We start from the raw sequence: 21181 nt of genomic DNA on the forward strand, positions 1-21181 counted from the left end.
AGGCCCACACATACACACAAACACACACATACACACACGCAGAGAGGCTGCCACTGATTGGCCGCAAGAGGGATGGGAAAAGATCTCTGATGCCATGAACGTGGCGTCTAGTGTGCTGCTCAGTCTATTATATATTGGAAAAGCCCACAGAGACTCTGTTCTGTTTTGAAGAAATTTGCGCAATGTTGGTTTGGAAATGATGCTGATATTTGTTGGATTTGCAAAATATTGTGCTCTACCTTTCATGTTAGACTTACTGTACGGCCGCTCCCTCCCTCTGCTTTTATTTCTTTGAGGTGATCGATGGTGTGGTGGCCTTGAACCTGTTCTTTTTGATATTCTTTGACTTTTCTGAGGATTTCCGATTTTCCTAGATGTAGTCCGCTCGTTGGTGTTGCGTTACTTACAAGTCTGTCAGCTCGCTCATTTCCCTTAACACCTGCATGTCCCGGGCAGTATGACCATGTGAGTTTTTTAATCTGAAAGTTGCCTGATGCCACTCTGGGCTTCCCATTCCGTTTTCAGTTTTCTGTATGAGGTTCATTGAGTCGGTTAGAATCATGGCATGATGGTTTCCGGGCGTATGGATGGACGATAGCCACTGGAGGGCATGTGTCACAGCTTCAACTTCCATCGTTAGGCTGGAGGTTGTGACTTTGTAGGCAGCATTCTCTTCCCTAATTGTTTTTCCATTTTGTTTCGCAGTGAATCCCCATCCGGATTGGTCTTTGGTGACTGAGCCATCTGTGTACATGATGATGTCCTCTTCTTTACTGTTTTCTTCTATGAGTAGCTTCACTTCCGCATCAGTTTTGCCCTCTGGCCATTCCCGACAATGTCTTCCTTGAGTGGGTGAAATGGCTGTGTTGAATAGATGGTTGATGTTTTCGGCGGGGTTTTTCTCCAATTCTTTTGTTTCTTTCAGTTCTTGTAGTTGGCATACCAGCTGGATTGTGTCTTCTGCTTGCCCCATCCATGAACATCCTCGTCCTAGACGGCTGCCTTTTGGTTCTTTGACTGCCGCGGTCATGCAGTGGGTTTTGAGGGTTTTCTAATGCTTTGAAGTAGGTCTTAACCTGTTCTAACTTGTTTCTGGCCTGCACTGAAGGAAGGTCAAGCAGGTATCGCGGCATGGTTTCTGTGGGCGTGTCTTTTGTTGTTCCAAGCATCAGCCTCATAGCTTCATTTTGAACTCTTTCTAATGTTAGGTGGTTGCGGGAAGAAAAAGTGAGAAAAGGAGACTATGACATTCTGATGTATCAGTCCGCACGTTGTGACGCCTCCTGTTCAAACTGAACTGAACCCCCCAATTTTTGTCATTTTCTTTGTACAGAACACAGACATACAAAGATTTTTTCGCGTGCCATATCAGTACGGAGCTGATTTGGCGCAGTCGAAAAGTGCCAGGACATATTTTTTTCATGGCGACATTTTGTGACTTCGTTACCGGTCAGGATTTTATCGGAATGGAAATCGAACGATTTATAACATCACAAACTTGGTGACAAACAGACAAAAGAAAAAGAAATTCACTAGTATGATACTGATGTAAACACAAATTAGACTTTTAATCATTGAATGACTTCTACAAAATGGTGCGGTTCGTTTTTCTTGGCGGTATTAGATCTAGATTTTTTACGGATCTCCGCCTCGACGAAGAACAAGGTCAGTCACGTACACAGAACACAAAATGTTGACTAAGTTCGCTCCAGTTGCAAGGACTCTTGGCACCGCTGCCAGTAAGTAAACTTAGATTATACTGATTTGAATACAGTTTAAGCTAATTTAGGTGCATTTTGTCCCCATATGTTTTAACCAATGCACATTTTGACTGGCTCAAAAACACTGTTGAAAAAGTGAAAATGAATCGAAAGTCAACCTGTCTGCTTTCGATTGCCGGGTTAGTGACCTTGAATTTCTTTGCCCAAAACAATGTGATGAGTGACAGTGACCGCACGGACAGAACGTGACTGGAACGTCCTGCCACATGAGACTGTCGAATCCCCAACCCTTGCTTGTGTCATTCGTTCAAGTGTCAACATGCTCCTACTGACCCACTGACCCCTGACAGACCCACATATCCCATTTCCCACCCTTCCCCTCCCCTTTTTTCCCCCACCGCCAGAATGCCGATAATGGTCAACATTTTGACCCTGGGCATCAAACTAAAGAAGAAGAAGACTGCATGTCCGTAGGCCTACGTTTGAGGGCTGTTGATTTTATCCACAAACTGTTTTCAGCAAGACTGCCATCCCACCCGACCACCAACTAACACAAATTTCTAAGATAAACGAAATGTTCGAAATGTTCTGTGGTATTCCTGTTTCCTGGCGCCGACTCATGCAAGAAAAGAAAGCAATGCAGAGTCTGTTGCAGAAATTCAGACCAACTGTTACTGTATTAATTACTATTAAGTCCATTTCGATTGAGCCATTTTAATACAGTGAGCACAAATTATGGAAATGTGTGACCAATGAATGGAAAAGTAATGTAAAAGGATATGCAGTTTGATTTTGATGAAAACTGAAATTTAAACAAAATATGTATTTGAAGGAAAGAACAAATTTGAACGCAGAAATATGTGTTTTGAAGAAGAAGCCAATATAAGAAATATCAAGCATAAACATTATCTCCAGTACCAGGAAACTAAACGGTTCTCATTGAAATCATAACATTTGGTAACACTCCATCCCCCTTTTATTTTCTGTTGTGATCATGGAATGGGTTTGAAAACAAAAACCAACAAAAAACAGGATTACCATGGTTTGTGTTTGTAAACCATTTTTAAAGATGAAAAAATCAGCAAACTATGATACGTAGGAAGAGTCTGTGACTACAGGGAAAGGGTTCACAGCCTGTTTGCTTGTGCCTTGAAAGTGGTTCTGCCAGGCCAGCTGCTAAAATCATTACTCTCCATCCAGGTGTGTATATGCCACACAGTCAATAGTATGTGTGTGTGTTTGAAACAAGGCAGGGGAGACTGCAAACCTGATAATGTTTTTATTTTGAAAGTTTAATGTGCCCTTTCAGCATGTTTTCATTTACACACTTATACACACACATAAACACACACACACACACACACACACACACACACACACACACACACAGATGTGCACAACACACACACACACACACACGTGCACGTGCACATACACATACACTTGTTTATCAAAGTTCAATTCATATGTATACATATTTTTTTCAGAAAATGTCGATCTGTTGTACAAAAGAACTAGACAAGTCGTGTTCAGTGAACAATAAACCAGTTTAAAAAAAGAAGAAAAAAAAGAGAAAAAAAAGGGAATAACTGTTCACTTAGTTACTGATCAGGACAAAATCACTGGTTACATTTTTGTGTGTATTTGACTTTGTGGTTGTATCTGTCTGCATCACCCATAGTTATGATTATTATCATTAAAACTTGGATCAAGAATGTAATTAATCTACAAGCAATTAGCTATTTATTTGGTAACTGATTCTAAAGTCATTTTCAAATTTTTAGCTATTAAGTTTTTTGCCACATCCTTTGGATACAGTGTACTTTAACTTATACAGGACCCGAATTTGTGTTAGATTTTCGTTTTCCTGGGGTTTTTATGGTAACTGGTGTAGTTTGATATGTTCCAAATAAAAATAGTGTTAAAACCATCTAATTCCCCTCCTGTGTTAATGATACTGACTTCATCCTCATATTTGTTTAATATGTCAAGCAAAATTTGTATGCAGGTGCATACATCTTTCAAATGTGTGTTTTATGTTTGCAGTGTGAGCATGAGCAACAAGAACACGTGTGAAATTCTCTTTGCAGATGATAAAGTTGACTTGACTCTTTAATTTGCAATCATTCCATGATTATGACTTTCAGGGCTGCAGGTGGTGCGCTGTATGGGTGGCCATGCTCCAGCACACTGGAAGACTGACAAGCAGATTGCTATGGAGGAAAACGCTCACATGAACAACATGCCTGTGCCACAGGGATCCTGGCAGGAGAACTACAACCGCCGCAATTCTAAGTGGAATGTACAGCTTGCCATTTCTTCTGTGGTCCTGATAGCCACAATTTACATTGTGAGTGATTGTGCTTCCTGTCAGTCACTGATGCTGAAATGGGAGAAACATTTCGGGGTTTAGGGGTGTGTGGGAAGGGAATGTGGGTGACAGTTGTTAATTACATGGTCGCAGACAGAATGATGCTTGTTGCATCTGATTGGCAACCATATAGTGAGTGTATGTACACTATTGGCAACCATATGGTAAGTGCATGCAGTTAGTTAGAAACCATATAGTAAGTGCACACATGTACACACAGTTGGAGTTTTTGCTGAAATCACAGCTTCAGAGCTTTCAAATCTCACATTGTCCAAGTTTCTAGGCATTGTAACTCATAGTCTGCTGTAGGGTTCTGGCTGTTACTTTGTGACAGTGGCTGACATTTCTAGGTCATGATAATGGGACTTGGTAGTGAAAAGTGATGGGAGTAGAGGAGGAGAGATAATAAGTTGAATACCACAGAACTAGATGGTTTGATTTGAAAAAAATACTGGTCAGTATGGACTGTCAGTATATGCATTTAATTCCACACTTGTTTGGAATCCTTTTATTTTCATCATCTGTAAAAATTCCTTTGGTTATTTCAATAAATGGATGCTTGTATGTATATGAACACAGCAAATTATGTTGGGAATGTTCTCTTCAGCACACAAGAGGATGGAACAACCTAAAAAGACTTAGCAGTCAAACCAGTACATCTACCAAATGTTCAGGGAATGTAAGCTGAAATAAAAAGGATGCTGGAATACCTTTCGATACAAAATCACTTTTGATAGTGGTACGTTTCAGTGTTAGAGAATATTAGTCTGCACATGTATTTCTTCTTTTTTGTTTTATTGTAGCTCTGAAGAATATCAGACTGCACATGTTGAACACAGAAATATTTATTTGAAATGATACATAATTATTGCCCTATAGATAGCTGCTTTTGGCTCAGTTTAACTGCTGACTGGAAGACATTCCCTGTTTGAGACAGAGTTGTGATATTGATTGATAGTGATTAGAATATTGTTACAGCTGATTGTTGATTTTAATGAGAAAGAATTGGCAGCTGAATGAGATTGTTTAGTTGTTCATTATTATTGTTTAAAATATTCTGTTCTGTCAGTAATTGGTGTCAAGTCATCAGAACTGCCTGTGATAAGTCATGCAAGTGGTGACATTCAGTTCATTTTTTCATTACTTGTTCTGGTTTTTATTTAGTTCTTTCCGGTTTTGTTCAGTTTATGATTTGTTTGACATGTATTTGTTTGCTTTTAATTACTTTCTATATTTATTGAAGCAGTTTCCAGTCTGGATTTTGGACACTGATTTCTGATTGTTATTCAACTTATTGACTTATTCACATTATAGGAAAAAAAACCACTTCTTCCAGGATTTCGATTTTATGAATTTAAAAAAAAAAACCCAAAAACAACAATAAGTTGAAATCAGCTAAGAATATCGGATTGCTCCATGTTTAATTCTTTTTATCATAGCTTAGAAGAATATCAGACTGCAGAAGTTGAACACAAAATATATATATTCAGAATTATTGTCACATATGTCATCTGGTTTTGTCCCTGTTTAACTGTTGACAAGGAGACAGGCCCTGTTTAACAACTTAACTAAAAGTGGAAGACAGTTCTCATATTGGCTGATATTGATTAGAACGGTTACAGCTGAATGTTGAAGTAGTGACATTTGATTCTTACTTTCTTTTTCTGTTCTGGTGTTATATTTTGGTTTTTGTTCAGTAAAAAAAATTGACATGTTTATTTGCTTTGAATCATTTTCTGCTTTTCTTGAAGGAGTTTCCAGCTAGGATAGGACACTTGATTCCAAAGTTTTTATTCACATGCCACAAAAAAAAAAAAAAAGAAAGAAAAATTTTACAGGATTTTAGCTTTATGTTTTTGTTGTTGTTTTTTTTTTGTTGTTGTTGTTGTTTTTTAAATGTTTTGTTTTGGTATGGTTTGACAGCGATAAAGGAAAGTACTATCAACTATGTTCACCTCTGTAGTAGAGTGATGGCCTAGAGGTGACGTGTCTGCCTAAGAAGAGGGAGAATCTGAGCGCACAGGTTCGAATCCCGGCACAGTCATCAGTATTTTCTCCCCCACCACTAGACCTTGAGTGGTGGTCTGGACGCTTGTCATTCAAATGAGATGATAAACCGAGGTCCCGTGTGCAGTATGCACTTAGCACACGTTAAAGAACCCATGGCAACAAAAGGTTTGTCCCAGGCAAAATTTTTATTTAAAAAATCCACTTCCATAGGAAAAACAAAAAAACTGCAGGCAGGAAAAAATACAAAACAAGAGAGGCAAGGCCTTCAAGACTCACTTGTGATACACTTAAAAAAATTTTTTTTAAATCTAACCCTTAAAATGTGTTCTGTATTATTATAAAGCTTCGGGTTAAAAAAATTGTTTAAGTCCTAACCAGATCCGAACCCTGCGTGTTTGGGTGAGAAGAAACTGTCTTACCCATTTCACTATCGTGGCTCCTTAACAGACGTTTTAAAATTTAATATTTGAACATACTTTTTTAAAGGGCGATAAATCAATTGCGGTATTTGCAGTGAGAATGCTGTTTAAATCATATTATTCTGGTGTATCTTGGGCATTCAAAAAATCTTTAAGGGCAATAAAAATTTCTTTTTAAGTCCGCGGTAAAGGAGACGTGGCTATCGCTGCAATCACACTGCAACATTTAGCCATTTTCTCTAGATCTAGATAGATGTACAAGTTTAGTTACACCCGCCGGAAATGTAGTACGACTCAGTCGATTCAGTTTCTCTTTTATGTTCATTCTAGTTTTATAGTTTTAAAGTTGATATGAAAATTTAGTATTTTGTTAAACTAATAACATGTAGAGCCAAATACAAGTACTTCTAAACGTCGTAAGAAGTGAAAAGGACTTCATGTTGAGAAAAGTCAAGACTGAAAATTTTTTCGTTTCATCGTGATCAGTTCAAGGGTGTTAACTCGCATGGTTTACAATTTTTAACTGTGAATTCCGACTGATTTTGTGGATATTTTTATGGCAGTTTGGGGCATAATCCAGTAAGTGATGAGGCGTTCACAAATCTTTCTATGAATAAATATTTAACGGTCTCCTTCTCCAGCTTTCCATCACATGTTATCGTGTATTGTCCATTGAATATAGGATTGAACGGGCAGGTCATGAAGAACATGAACACGCACTTTAAATGTGTATAAATATGTGTACGCAATTGATTTTTGCCCATGACCTCAGCCAATAGATATGTAAAGTCCACTTGTCGTATTGATTTTAGTATTTTCCGAAAAAGACCACTTGGGCGAATGAACATAGTGAAAGCCCTGTACACTGAGAGTAAAACACACAAGCTTTTTATGTATTGAGTATAATTTCAAAATGTAATGTTTAAGATGAGAAAGATCAGTTTAAAGCAAATTAATCCCCTGGCATTAATTACAGATTAATTTCCCTTTTTTTACTATCTGCACCAAAACGTTTGCAAAATAAATAAAACTTCCATGCTTAGCAAAAGAAGTTCCTGTTTGAACAAAAAATGATAATAATGACTGCTCTTGTTGTTGTGTCAGAATATCAGATCAAAGTGCCAAGTTTAGAGAATACAAAAAACATAAATATAACAGTAAATGCAGTTTGCATATAATTTGGCTTCTTTTTTTATTTTTTGTGCCCATCCCAGAGGTGCAATATTGTTTTAAACAAGATGACTGAAAGAACTGAATTTTTCCTATTTTTATGCCAAATTTGGTGTCAGCTGACAAAGTATTTGCAGAGAAAATGTCAATGTTAAAGTTTACCACAGGCACACAGACAGACAGACTCACACACACACACACACACACACACACAGACAACCGAACACCGGGTTAAAACATAGACTCACTTTGTTTACACAAGTGAGTCAAAAATGAGTGGCCCTCTCAGTGTAGCAACACGCTCTCCATGGGGAGAGCAGCCTGAATTTCACACAGAAATCTTTTGTGACAAAAAGAGTAATACAATACGATAATACAATACAATAATGGACAGAGAACAGACCATTGACAACACAAAATGAGATAAAGCCTTTCTTCCCCACCCATTCCTGTCTGGAATGAAGGGGGCAAAGAATATTACTGAGTGAACTTCAATTCCTAAAATTTCATGTTCATTTGATTTTGAATACTTGCTCCAGTTGGTTTTGAATTACATGTACTACCTTATTTTACTTAGGAATATCAGTATGTGTTCAACTTGTTTTTGAATTTTAGTTTTTGGTTTTGAATATATTTGTTCAAGTGCATGGACTTTAGTTGTAGTTCACTTCTTTTTTTTAATTCTTTTTTTTTAATTCTTTTGGAAATTGTTTGCTGGTTACATTTGAATAGAAGAAAGAAAAAGAAGAAAAAAACACATACTTCTGGAAAGTGCTGAAGAGGGGGTTTGTGGACACTGGATTTTCTCCTGGGATATTGTACAGGTGGAATGTTTATTGTATTGTACATACAGAGGATCAGAGGCTTAACATCACACAGGTATTATTCTGATACATACACACACACAACTTAATTACTGATTCAACCATTTTGAAACTTAAATCTTCTTGGTTTGATATTAACTTTACTATATTTTTGATCACAATGAAATTAACAATGTATGAAGATATTGTAATTTCAAACTCCATATATATGTTCAGATGATTATCATTTTATTAGTAGTAATATTTTCAGTACTATTAAATGTTCAGTTGTGACAGTGACATTTTTTGTAATCAAATTACAGTATTTGCTTGAGGCATCATTGAAATTAGTAACATGTCATTAGCAACATGAGTTGGAATGACATGAAGGACAAATATGTTCCCGCCGCTGCTTCCTTACAGCTGACACATCTGTTGCACTGTGTTGCTTCCCTGGTCTTTGTTCGTCTTGTTTCTCATAATCGGAATCCATGGCTGACAATTCAAGCCACTTGTTACTTACCTGCACTTCATTAATCCACTGAACATAGATGCTGTTTGACCTGGATGCAACTTGATTCAGCTACATTCTCTTTTTTCAGGCAAATGATTAAGCCGATTGGTCCACTAAAAAAAAAAAAAAAAAAAATTCCACCTGATGATTGCTCACTTAAATAGTATATTTATAATCCAAACACATTAAACTAACCATTCAAAGTCTGTTTATGTCCCTTGTACCAAACTCCGATGGAGGAGCAAGATGTCAGTGGACATAAGCACTCTGGCAACACTTTTTGCTGGATGCCAGCTGACGTCTTATTGGCATTCAACTGGTTAAACGTAGTACCAGGAACACTAAAGGAGAGGGACTACACCTTCTTCTGGCAAGGAAAGAGCTCTGATGCCCCAAGAGAGTACGGAGTAGGCTTTGCAGTCAGGAACAGCCTGCTGAACATGATCGAACCAGGCAGTGGCAGTTCAGGACGACTATTGACTCTCCGCCTCAACACCTCCGAAGGCTATGTGTACTCTCGACAACGCATATGCTCCAACTCTGTCCGCCTCTCCAGACGCCAAGGATGAGTTCTACGAAAATCTCGCATCAACCATAAGTAACATGCCCAGGACAGAACAACTTGTTCTCGCCCCCACCCTGTTTGGAATCTTCTTTGCTCTTCTCCTGAGACATGCGTTCAGCACAGCGCAAGAAGGGATCTACCTGCGGACCAGATCAGATGGCAGGCTCTTCAATCTCACCCACCACAGAGGACAAAAGTCCGCAAAGCCCTCATCAGACATGCTCTTTGCTGACGAGCCACAGTTGTGACCCACACCCAGCGGGACTTGCAGTCACTAATGGACCGCTTCTCCCAGGCCTGCAAAGATTTTGGTCTGACCATCAGTCTCAAGAAGACAAATGTCCGAGGCCAAGACATGCCACCTCCACCAGCCTGATGCTGGTCTGTCAGCTGCCGTCCCTTTTCAGCGAGCTTGCTTCTCTGCAACTGACAGTTTGTCCTCACCAATCCCTAGCTGATTCTTGAGAGTGCTTCTCCATCTGTTGCGGTCATTTCCACCAGCCATCACCATTGATGACTACAAGCTTGAAGCCATCCATCAATTCACTTGCCTTGGGTCCACCATTACCGACAACCTCTCCCTTGACACCGAGATCGACAAGAGGATCGGGAAGGCAGCCACAACGTTAGCCTGCCTCACACAAAGAGTGTGGACAAATCCCAAGCTGACCACGAAGACAAGGATGGCTGTGTCCTCAGCACCTTGCTGTATGGCAGTGAGGCATGGACCACACATGCTTGTCAGGAGAAAAGGCTCAATACCTTCCATCTGAGAAGCCTACGGCACATACTCCGCATCTCCTGGCAAGACAAGGTGACAAACACCGAAGTCTTGACTCGCACTGGCCCCCCGACCATGTATACCATGCTGAGACAGCGTCGGCTGTGTTGGCTGGGCCACATTCGCTGCATGGAAGATGGTCGCATCCCAAAAGACATCCTTTATGGAGAGCTCGCCATGGGGCAGAGAAGCATCGGCCGCCCACAGCTGAGATACAAAGACGTTTGCAAATGAGACATGAAGGCACTGAAGATCAACACTGAGTCCTGGAAGGGCCTTGCAAATGACCGCAACAGATGGAGAAGCACTCTCAAGAATCAGCTATGGATTGGTGAGGACAAACTGTCAGTTGCTGCAGCAGAAAAACAAGCTCGCAGAAAAGGGACGGCAGCTGACAGACTAGCATCAGCTTACACATGTGATTGCTGCGACAGAGACTCTCTCTCTCGCATCGGTCTCTACAGTCACAGGCGACGCTGCTTGGTCCAAGCAGACAGCCCAGTTAGACATTAGGTCAGATATACTCTATCCATGGTCAGCCATGACTGAAGGAGGCCTACTATAGTATTAACTGCAATCTGATCACATTCAAAATGTGCACTGTCATAGGTGAAATTTTGACATTATTTTGAGTTTATTATTTATTGAGTCTTAAGTTAACTGTTGTCCGTGTTTAACACAGAAATTGTCTCCATGATTGCATTGTTTTTACAGGTAAACATAACACTTGAAAATAAAACAAAGGAACTTACTTTTGATGTTCAGTTGTACTAAATGTTTTATTTCATTGCAAAAATTGTGGCAGTTTGATGTTTTTATGCCTTATTTGCTTAACTCTTGTGTGTTTAGAGCCTGGTATTTTTTTGTTTTTTTTTTTTATTGACTTCACCATCAAATTTATTTTAAATGTTGAGCACGTTTGATTGCAAAATGTGTGGGTGGATGTGTGCATATGGGTGCTTTTTTGTTGTTGTTGTTGCCTTTTTTTTTTTTTCTTTTTTTGGGGGGGTTGGTTTGCTATAACTGTTGTTAGCGTTTTTGTTTTACATGTTGTGTGCTAAGGTTTACTGTCATGCTCGTAATCATCAGTATTAATGTATGTGTTGCAGACTTCACCACACTTAATTATTCTGATAAACAAATATATGCAAACATTATGTGTTAACTGTTGCAGATGGACCAGTGTGAAATCTTCTACCTGCACAGTCATCCAAAGATCAAGAAGTAACACAGTCCTGTACATTTCAATGTGTGTTTTTGTTGGAATGTTTGTCATGATGAAGACACACATGTCCAGAAGTGTTTCAAGTCTGCTTGCTTTCGAAAATTTTCAAGTTGCCATAGTCAAACATTTCGGAATATGCAGAAATTGTGATCATCAGCTCTTTTTTTTTTTTTTATTTTTTATTTCATAGACCGGTGTCTGAAATTTTGTTATTCAAGAAATGTGTAACAGTGATAACTTTAAGCCGGTGATCCTGTTTTTGTTAGTGGTGCTGTTTTACTTTCACCCAATTTTCTTTTCTGTTTTTTTTCTTCTTCTTCTAAAATATGATAGGTAGCAACAAAATTGGCCATATCAATTCCATACACAAATTTTTTGTCATAAAAGTGAACATGCTTGTAAAATAAACATTTTGAACACAAATGTTTGGTTGTGAGATGGTGTGAAAAAACGGCCAGTGCTTTAGGTGATTTTGGTTTACAATCGAACTTTGCTGCCATGACTGGGCTTTTACTATTTTTACATGTTCATTTAATCTCATTGCAGGACTTTAAACCCCACTCAGATACATTACTTTTCCCTGCACCAATTCACACATACATGCAACAGTTCACATATGGTGGCTGGTCAATGCATGCACTGGGTGGAAATCTGGTGTAATTTCATTGGTTGACAGTAAATTAAATTGTGCTTTGTTCAGCTTCGCTTATGTACATGCATACTGAAACTACACAATTCTGAAAAACAGGGGAAACAGTTAAAATTTTATTGAAAACTGTCAGTAAACAGATAAATTGATTCAAGCAACTCTAAACAATGAATACATTTCTTTTCAGCACTTTCTAAACAACGAATGCAATTCCTTTCAACATGCAACCATGCACACAAGGCACTCAAATTTTTATCATGACTTAGGTTTTTCATCTTCCACCACACCTACTTTCTGAGTTTCTCTTTTAGAGATAAAGTTATACCAAATCTGATCTAACACTGAATCTGTTCATAGATCATAATGTAATGATTACAACTGTGATTACACACTCACCAGCATTTTCTCCCCCTCAAAGCTTGTCATTCAGATGAGAAGTGAGACCCCATATGCAGCATGCATTTAGCGAACATTAAAGAGTCCAAGGCAAGAATAGTTGTCCCTTACAAACATTTTGTAGAACAAATACACTTGCAGACAGAAAGTGGGAAAAAAACCAGAAGGGTGGCGCTGCACTGCAGTGACAAACTCGCATAATGGAGTGCTGCCCAAATTTTGCAGAAAAGTCTGTGGTCACAAAATGCAATACATTTCATCACGCCTCAATCCCTCATACATTACCATTGCTGATTTGTAAAAAGTCTCAATGACTCTTTAAAAATGCCAATAAACAGACGTATGCTCATTTCTAGTACATTTCCATGAGCCTCCAAACAGTGCAACTGAACTGGAAGTGATTAATACCATGTAAAACCTGTACAATGAGATCTTTTCACTGTGATTTTAAGCTGGTTAATAAAGTGAACATCTATGGATTTTTTCATCTGGGATATATTCATACTGCAAAACCTCTTTAATAAAAATGAAATCAATCACTGTCAGTCCGTAGAGAAGTGATTAAATTAACATCAGAGTATGGTAAAATCCTTGCAAAACAAAGGTGATAGATGATAATGGAAGAACAAATGCACGTTTGCTCAAACAAGTCCCATCACCTTGGCTCTCCCCTCTTTTGTTTCATTTCTCCATGCCACAACCCAGTTAATACTGTCATTCTAACTGATTCTTTCAGATAATCACATATCTGCTATGTACAAATACAGCTAATGAAAGAACAAGTGAATTTTCTGAGTTCCACGATGCTAGTATGAGTGTATCCTTTGTACTGATTCCAAACTGGCTATTGTTCCATCCAGTGTAGTAACTGGGAAACTGAATATAATAACCAAATGCGGTCAACAATCCTCAACATGACACTCATTTAGAAGCTCACCAACAATGACGAACTTGGGACATACACACATATTATGGCAACATCAGACAAAGTGAGAAGATTTTTACATCTCAATCTCTTACACTATACACGTGCACACACCAGACTGTTGCACAGATGCCAGACTTTCAAGGAAATGGTACATCACCTGAGATATGGTCCTGGATATGCATGCAACAAGAAAAACCAATTCCTTTCAAAAGTTTTCAAGCAAATTTTCTTATAAAAATTTGTATCTGCAAGTTAAAAGAGAAAAAAACAACCACTAACTGTACTTTCTCTGTAACACATAACCTACAATCTCCATCACAAATTGTGAGCTGCACTAACCATCCAACTCTTCAACTCAATAAATTTGGCAAAAGGTGCGTATGAGCATGGGTATTCACAGAACACTTCAGGAATCGTGTAAGTTGAACAGCTTTGCCACCTCATACAGATCCTCGCTCTCTGCACCATCCCGTAGAATCTGTGACAGAAGAAAATTTCACCCCATCATTCAGTTGAAGGGATTCACTCAAAAGAGTTCATTATCACAGGATTAACTCCCTCCTTTTTTTTTTTACTGAACAATACATAAGTAAGTATATTTCCATTTTTTTAATGCCATCAAAGTAATCTGTGCTTTTATTTTCTGAATACTCGTGCAGCATTTCCTGTTGCAAGGACTGATTTGTTTTCTTATTTTTATTTCTTTACTGCCTTTGTGGTTGGGGTGGACAATAAGCACTGTAACAAATGAGTGATCCTAATTGCCACAGTGATCACATATGAAATGGTTTGCTGTTTTGTGAACACTTTTTTTTTCAATGATTTGATTACCATGAGAAACGTTAGCCTTCATTTCTGCATTTTACAGGATGAACACACCTTTCAAAGAATAATTTTGTTTGCTTCATTCTGTAAAGCAGAAATAGCATTACTTGATCTTAATCAAAGAAACATGAAAAAAAAAAACAAAAAAAAACTCACCAGATATACAATTGAGGGTGTTCTTTTTTTTCTTTTTTTTCATCTTTCATCTGCCAGGAACTCAAACTTAATGAACATGAATTTATAGTTGCTGCTTGCTTTCATTAAGAATATTCTTTCTCTCTGAAGGACATTTTTTTTACAGAATGCCACTGAAAATGCTGCTGTTCAAAATTTTGAAGAACCACTCGTTATCAAGCAAATTTCATGTTTAGGATCAGCACAACGCACAGTAGGCTCAAACACACACACAGTCTCTCTAAAATGAACATATACAGACTACAACCTCGCTGACACCACAACAGCAGTTGTAGAGTTATTAGGCCAGAGGTCCAACAGCCTTTTTCATTATCAGGTTAGTGAACATGGGGAACAGCATAGGAAGTCAGGGCCTAATCCTCTCCTACTGTTTTATCCTTCCCCAACCAAAGTCAGCTACGCAATCAAAACTGAGTGGAGTGAAGAAAACTAAGAGTAAAGAGCCTTTCCCAAGGACACAAAACCTTGAACCCTAATCACTGGTGGAACACTGAACCACAAGTACAATGCCTAACCAGTTCAGCCTATGCATACAATTAAATCACAAAGTAGCTCACCTTTCTGGCAAGAGGCATTTTGTTGAAAGTGTTCCAAAGCAAAATGCCAACGACTGCGTTGTTTCTGCGGTAGAAGACGACGCCCTTGCCAAACTCCTCAGTTTCCTCAGGGGGATCTTGAGGGCACCTACAGTCACTACTAGCAACGGTGAGTGGCCTCGACCTGGAACCTCCTGTCTCTGCGTCTGCCTCCTGTGGACAGGTCCACAAATACATGTACATTATTTGAAAACAGAATAATGTAACATAATTCAACTTACATGCATCAGAAAACTAAAATCTGTAGGACTTGCAGTGATGCCTCTGTTACACTGAGTAATTGTGAAACTCCATAACACTGACTGGAAGGTGGCACATATACACTGATTAATCCTCTTGCATTAGGAATCTTTGGAGGTGAAACTCCCCCTTGACTTAGTATTCTTTTTGCAGCTTTACTAAAAAAACAAAACAAAAAAAACAAGAGAGGCAAGGCCTTCAAGACTCACTTGTGATACACTTAAAAAAAAACACAAAAAAACTAATCGTTAAAATGTGTTCTGTATTTGTTATTATAAAGCTTCACGTTAAAAGAAAAAAAAGGTCCTAACCAGATTCGAATTAAGTCCCCTAGCATTAATTACAGAGTAATTTCCCTTCTTTACTATCTGCACCAAAACGTTTGCAAAATAAATAAAACTTCCATGCTTAGCAAAACAAGTTCCTGTTTGAACAAAAAATGATAATAATGACTGCTCTAGCTGCTGGGTCAGAATATCAGATCAAAGTGCCAAGTTTAGAGAATACAAAAAATATAAATATAACAGTAAATGCAGTTTGCATATAATTAGGCTTCATTTTTTATTTTTTTGTGCCCATCCCAGAGATGCAATGTTGTTTTAAAGAAGATGACTGGAAAGAACTGAATTTTTCCTATTTTTATGCCTAATTTGGTGTCAACTGACAAAGTATTTGCAGAGAAAATGTCAATGTTAAAGTTTACCACAGACACACACACACACGCACACACACACACACACACACAGACAACCGAACACCAGGTTAAAACATAGACTCACTTTGTTTACACAAGTGAGTCAAAAATGAATGGACATGATTCATAACATACAGACATACATATGAACCTCTAGGATAATGAAATTTGGCAGGCAAGTGCATACAACCATGTACTATAACCTGAACTACAGTTTGAGTGGAAAATGTCAGCTGTCACCATACATGTCACATTCTATGGTGACACTGACTTTACAACATGCAAACATGCAGTTTCACCATATACATGCATGTTGTGTAAGACAGAAGCTGATGCTTATCCAAGCAGATTCTTTATGTGACTGTACAGGTCCACCTTGGTGTCCCATGAACATTCATAATTATTGTCAACTTGCGCTACAAAAAGTAACTTTACACCAGTTTCGATAAATGTTTTCATTCCAATAATTCATGTGAAATTTATATGTGAATATACACACATAATCTCCTTTTTTGAAAATATTAGTCTGCAGTCAGCTGAACACCAGTCACTATTGTCACCATATAACACAGGTAAGCATAAAAAAGGGGAAAGAAGCTACAATGTTGTAAAACAATAGTCTGGTTATGAAAACCATTACTTTCTAGCAGATATGCTCTGGGCAGAATGACCACATGTATAATAGTAATGATGTATCATGTCGCCCCTTGGCTGTCAAACGGCCTACTTCTTCACTTGTTTGGGTGTAGCAGTGTCAAACATTGAATGTGTCAGGTGGGCTGGCAGCAGAAAACCTGTCACAGCGAATGGCTATGTTGCAGGTCACCCTGTGGTTTGCACCGAGGTGAGTGGCACATTGTATTTGCAATCATTCCTCCTGTTCTCCTCGATTACATGAATTGATGTCCGACTCATCTTCAAGCTCTTGTTCATGGTTTCCCCACTTTTTCTTGTGTGCAGTCAATTCCTCTTACGTGTGGTCAATCATTCCGCCAATCTCAGTAACTGACAATACCACCATTGTGAAATTTGATCGGGTTCATTCACAAGTTGCTGTGCTCTGTTTCTTTCCCAAGTCGCCAAACTCCAAAAGGAGTGCTGACATCACTAAAGTACTGGGTCCCTTGTTAATTTCCCAGCCTCCCCGAATAATAATACTTGGTCAGCGTGTGATGGAAAAGTACCAGTCTTGCTCCCAATTGCTCCTAGAATGAAATCTAGTGGCAAGCAATACAGCTTCCAGCTGCTCCCAGTAAAAATGCTAGAGGGTTAAGGCACACACACACACACACAGACTCACTTCCAAATAAGCACACCCCCAGGTTACCCAGCACTGACATCTATGAAATCCCATGTGACAGGGCAAAACTCTTCCAATTTTCAATAGGTAATTATAAAAATTCCTTTGAAATATAAGTATCTGTTTTTGTTGCAGTTATTTTTCCTGCATTCTATACATAATAAAGTTGAAAAAGGATTTTTTTTCCAGGCTGGTATTGCTTTGTACCCACACATAAAAAAATTTAAAACATCAAATTTGATGGTCAACTTCCAAAAACTGATTTTAAAAATTACAGTACAGTGTTTCAAAATATGTTTGTCTGGTTTGCAGTGTCGTCTTACACATCTTCTTTTTCTTTCTCTTCCTCAGTTTGTGGTGAAGAAAAAGAAAAAAGAAAAAAAAACCTACCCAAGATATCTTCTCCATAAAGAAAAGATATATCAAATATAATCAATTGAACAAGCACAATCAGGTACATCATACAAAACACCAATAAATATCAGTGAAATCAATGACTGTCTCACTGACAATATCGATTTTGGAGGTCCGGCAACTGATTAACACTTGTGCCAACTTCTCTCTCACTATCAGCGAAACTCGGTCAATCGATATCTTGGCCACTCAGTACGATAAACTTTTACAAGATTCTCACCCAGAAATCATTCAAACATTTCAAAATCATCTTCAGAATCATCGGTCAGCATACACCAAAGCTCTCAACAGTCACCAAACTCATCTTGTAATTTTGAAAATTCAAAATTTTGGCAAAACTTAACAAAACTGGACCCCAAAAAGTTCAGTGACTCTTGCAAGAATCTCATTTATGTAAACAACAACGGCTGTGCCTACAACGTGCATATGTTTAGTGGGCACTGGAGGGCAATGAGTGGTAAGAGAATGGAGATTTTTTGCGGGTGCTGGCAGGCGCTCAGCAGTAGAATAGTTAAGCAAAACATTTGTCAGAAATACATGGAGTTTTTAAGTATTTACTCACAAGTGAATGTTTTACAACACTGATCAGCTGACATAAGAGCGCAGGTTTTCTTAACCAACATTCTAGTCAAACAAGCAAAACAAATTCATTCCTGCCACTAGCCCTTACCGTTTCTGAGCGTAATCCTTCCCCAGTGGCCTCCACAACAGCCCGAGGTGTGTCATCAGGTGTGGCTTTGGCAAACACACCTATGGTGGGCAGAGTTGCGTCCACAATGCCAATGGCTTCATAACCAATCTGAGGGCCCAAGTCAGACCTGTCACACACAGAAATGCAACATCACGCTGCATGTCAGGCATACGAATGACAGCAACATATTCCATTACAGTTTGGGGCATTAAGAGGAAAGGAGGATGGTATCTATTTTCACTGGTGCAGCTTGATGTGGACAACCTTGAAAGAAATAAAAATCATAAATCTGAGGCTAAGATTCTCTTCTGACACAAAAGAAAAAAAACAACAAAATACACTTATGAGCAGTCAGTTTCCACTTTTTGAAAATACTTAATTCAACCCCCCATCCCCCTGCCAAAAATCAGGTGCACAAATATTACATTTCATGATGACTGATTATCTGACTGCCCTATTTCTACTGTTTCCTGCTTTTGACTTACCAAAACATGGACTGATGCCAGTAAGGCTTTGCGGCACCGGTCATGTTCTCTCCAGCCAGGCGGCCACTGACCACAGCATGGTCGTGATGTTCCACCCTCCGTCGACCCAGCTTGATGTCGTAGAAACAGGCTGCATCCCCAGCCTGTAAGACAGCTTCAGTCATACTACCACTGCTGTTGATGACAAAACACTTTGGTATAGCCCCTGTGTGAAATGGATTTTAGTCTTCAGCTTTCATACATGTTTCTCAACTTCTTGCCACTTCTTAACTTTTTCAGTTATGAATGGCCTTTTATGCACAAAGAATACAGTGAGGTCCGATTTCGTAAAATGCTGATGATCATTCTGTTAAAAAAAAGGCATGTTTCATAAGCAGAATTTTTTGGGTTGCTTTTGGGTTTTTTTATTTAAGTGAATAAAAACATTGCTCAGATTTTCAAAATACTAGATCACTGCTAGCTGTGATAGAACCCAGCAGCAGAGCTTAACAACCAATGCCACTCTGATAATGAAACTGAACTGATGGTAGATCTGCTTCAAGACAAACCAGAATGAAGCCAAATTCAAAAACATAAAAAATAGTGCTGTTATTAATAGTCAGTTCCTTCTGCATAAAGTAAAAATGTCATCTTGATTTAACACTTTGCACCCAATTAGTGCAGCCTGCAGTTTCTGTGGACTCAGCCCAACAACAGCTGAGTGCACTGTCAAAGCCACACTTCACACACAAAACAGGTGTCATCAAAAATACACTCAATCCCCTTTAAAACACTGGTGAAGAACGTTAAGGCTAAAGCCAACAAGTTAAAAGCACTAAGTGAGAATACAACAGACTGAGAACGGGAAACTCTGTGCACTTGGTCCAAGGGAAGAAACTGGGTGTTACGGAAAGATCAGTAATCAAGGTACAAAGTGTTACCATGCAACCAGAGGTCCAGGTTCCTTTCACTGCATCATATCACCACACTAAACTCTCCAGTTCCTTATCATGCAGACAAACACTCTAAACCAACTGATACCTTATTTTAACACATTTCTGCTTCTAGGACCATTATTGCAGTGAACAATTAATGCTGCCAATGCACACAGACACAGACACTCACAAACATACAAAAGAAAGACCCACTCACCACCCAGATATTGGTTCTGGCTTCCAGCTCTGCATTGACCAGGAAGCCTCCTAACTCCTCATCCACCTCCAGGTCTGAGGTTTCAGCCAGATCCACGTTGGGTTCCAGGCCAACTGCTGGTACCACACAGTCCACTTTCACCTGGGGACACAGGAGGGGTGGGGGGTGGGGGGGGGCATACAGGTGAATCATGCCAGTAACAATGACAAATGTTTCATGACAGTGACAAATTATATGGCTGTGGCAAAAGTATGCCAATGACTAAAGTTTAATGACAATGAAAAATTGTGTCTGTGGCAAAAACCACTACATGCCTACTGCACACTTCAAATTCGGGTATCAAACTGGTATTTCTGTCAACTGTTAATTCTTTTTAAATCTCAACTAGCACTGCACCATTACCACTTGGAGTTTTGCATGTCATGACTGTATTGAAGGACTGAATTAGAATTAATACAGATTTGATGCCATTTATCAGGATGCCAGGAGAGTGCAGTCACAATCATTTTGCAAGTGATGTTGATCAAACTAGATCTTAGAGCACTTGTGTTAGAATCTTACTCATATGTGTTACATTTGCATTTAATAAAAAGCATTTCATGTCCCAACTGTTTCACAGAGTTCCAATTCCATCTACAATTTATTCAGTGTAGGTAAATGTTTTAGCTAACAATGCATACATATCATCATTTACCTGATGATTGATTTACAGATCTTTCACTGGTATGCACATTCCTGCGACACTACAGAGTATACTTTGATGAATTTAGTATGATACACTGTTTCAGATTCCCTTTTTTAGATGGGCACAACAGCCGAGTGGTTAAGCATTGGATTTTATATCTGAGGGTCCAAGATTCAAATCCCAGTCACGGCACCTAGTGGGTAAAGGGTGTAGATTTTTCCGATCTCCAAAGTCAACAGATGTGCCTGAACCCCCTTTGTGTGTATACCCTTGCAGAAGATCAAATATGCATGTTGATGATCCTGTAATCCGCATCAGCATTCAGAGTTATGGAAACAAGAAAATGCCCAGCATGCATTCCCCCCAAAAAACG

General features: G+C 38.8%; 2 protein-coding genes across 2 annotated transcripts in view; one reads left to right on the forward strand and one right to left on the reverse strand.

Annotated features, from left to right (window-relative positions):
* Window positions 1–1621: 1621 nt before the first annotated feature.
* On the forward strand, window positions 1622–12002 carry LOC143283660 (uncharacterized). Its single transcript, XM_076589876.1, has 3 exons — window positions 1622–1739; window positions 3869–4071; window positions 11529–12002. The coding sequence occupies exons 1-3, from the start codon at window positions 1691–1693 to the stop codon at window positions 11580–11582; spliced, it is 306 nt and encodes a 101-aa protein (XP_076445991.1). The 5' UTR covers window positions 1622–1690; the 3' UTR covers window positions 11583–12002.
* The window catches only part of LOC143283659 (apoptosis-inducing factor 1, mitochondrial-like), a 40801-nt gene continuing 31359 nt past the window's right edge, over window positions 11740–21181 (reverse strand). Inside the window, exons 13-17 of the mRNA XM_076589875.1 lie at window positions 20124–20264; window positions 18993–19135; window positions 18487–18634; window positions 15130–15321; window positions 11740–14030 (exon numbers count right to left, since the gene is read on the reverse strand). Coding sequence (XP_076445990.1) covers window positions 13959–14030; window positions 15130–15321; window positions 18487–18634; window positions 18993–19135; window positions 20124–20264 — 696 coding nt within the window. The 3' untranslated portion in view covers window positions 11740–13958. The remainder of the gene's footprint in view (window positions 14031–15129; window positions 15322–18486; window positions 18635–18992; window positions 19136–20123; window positions 20265–21181) is intronic.

The sequence above is a fragment of the Babylonia areolata genome, chromosome 7, assembly GCF_041734735.1.
Source record: "Babylonia areolata isolate BAREFJ2019XMU chromosome 7, ASM4173473v1, whole genome shotgun sequence".
Classification (NCBI taxonomy): domain Eukaryota; kingdom Metazoa; phylum Mollusca; class Gastropoda; order Neogastropoda; family Buccinidae; genus Babylonia; species Babylonia areolata.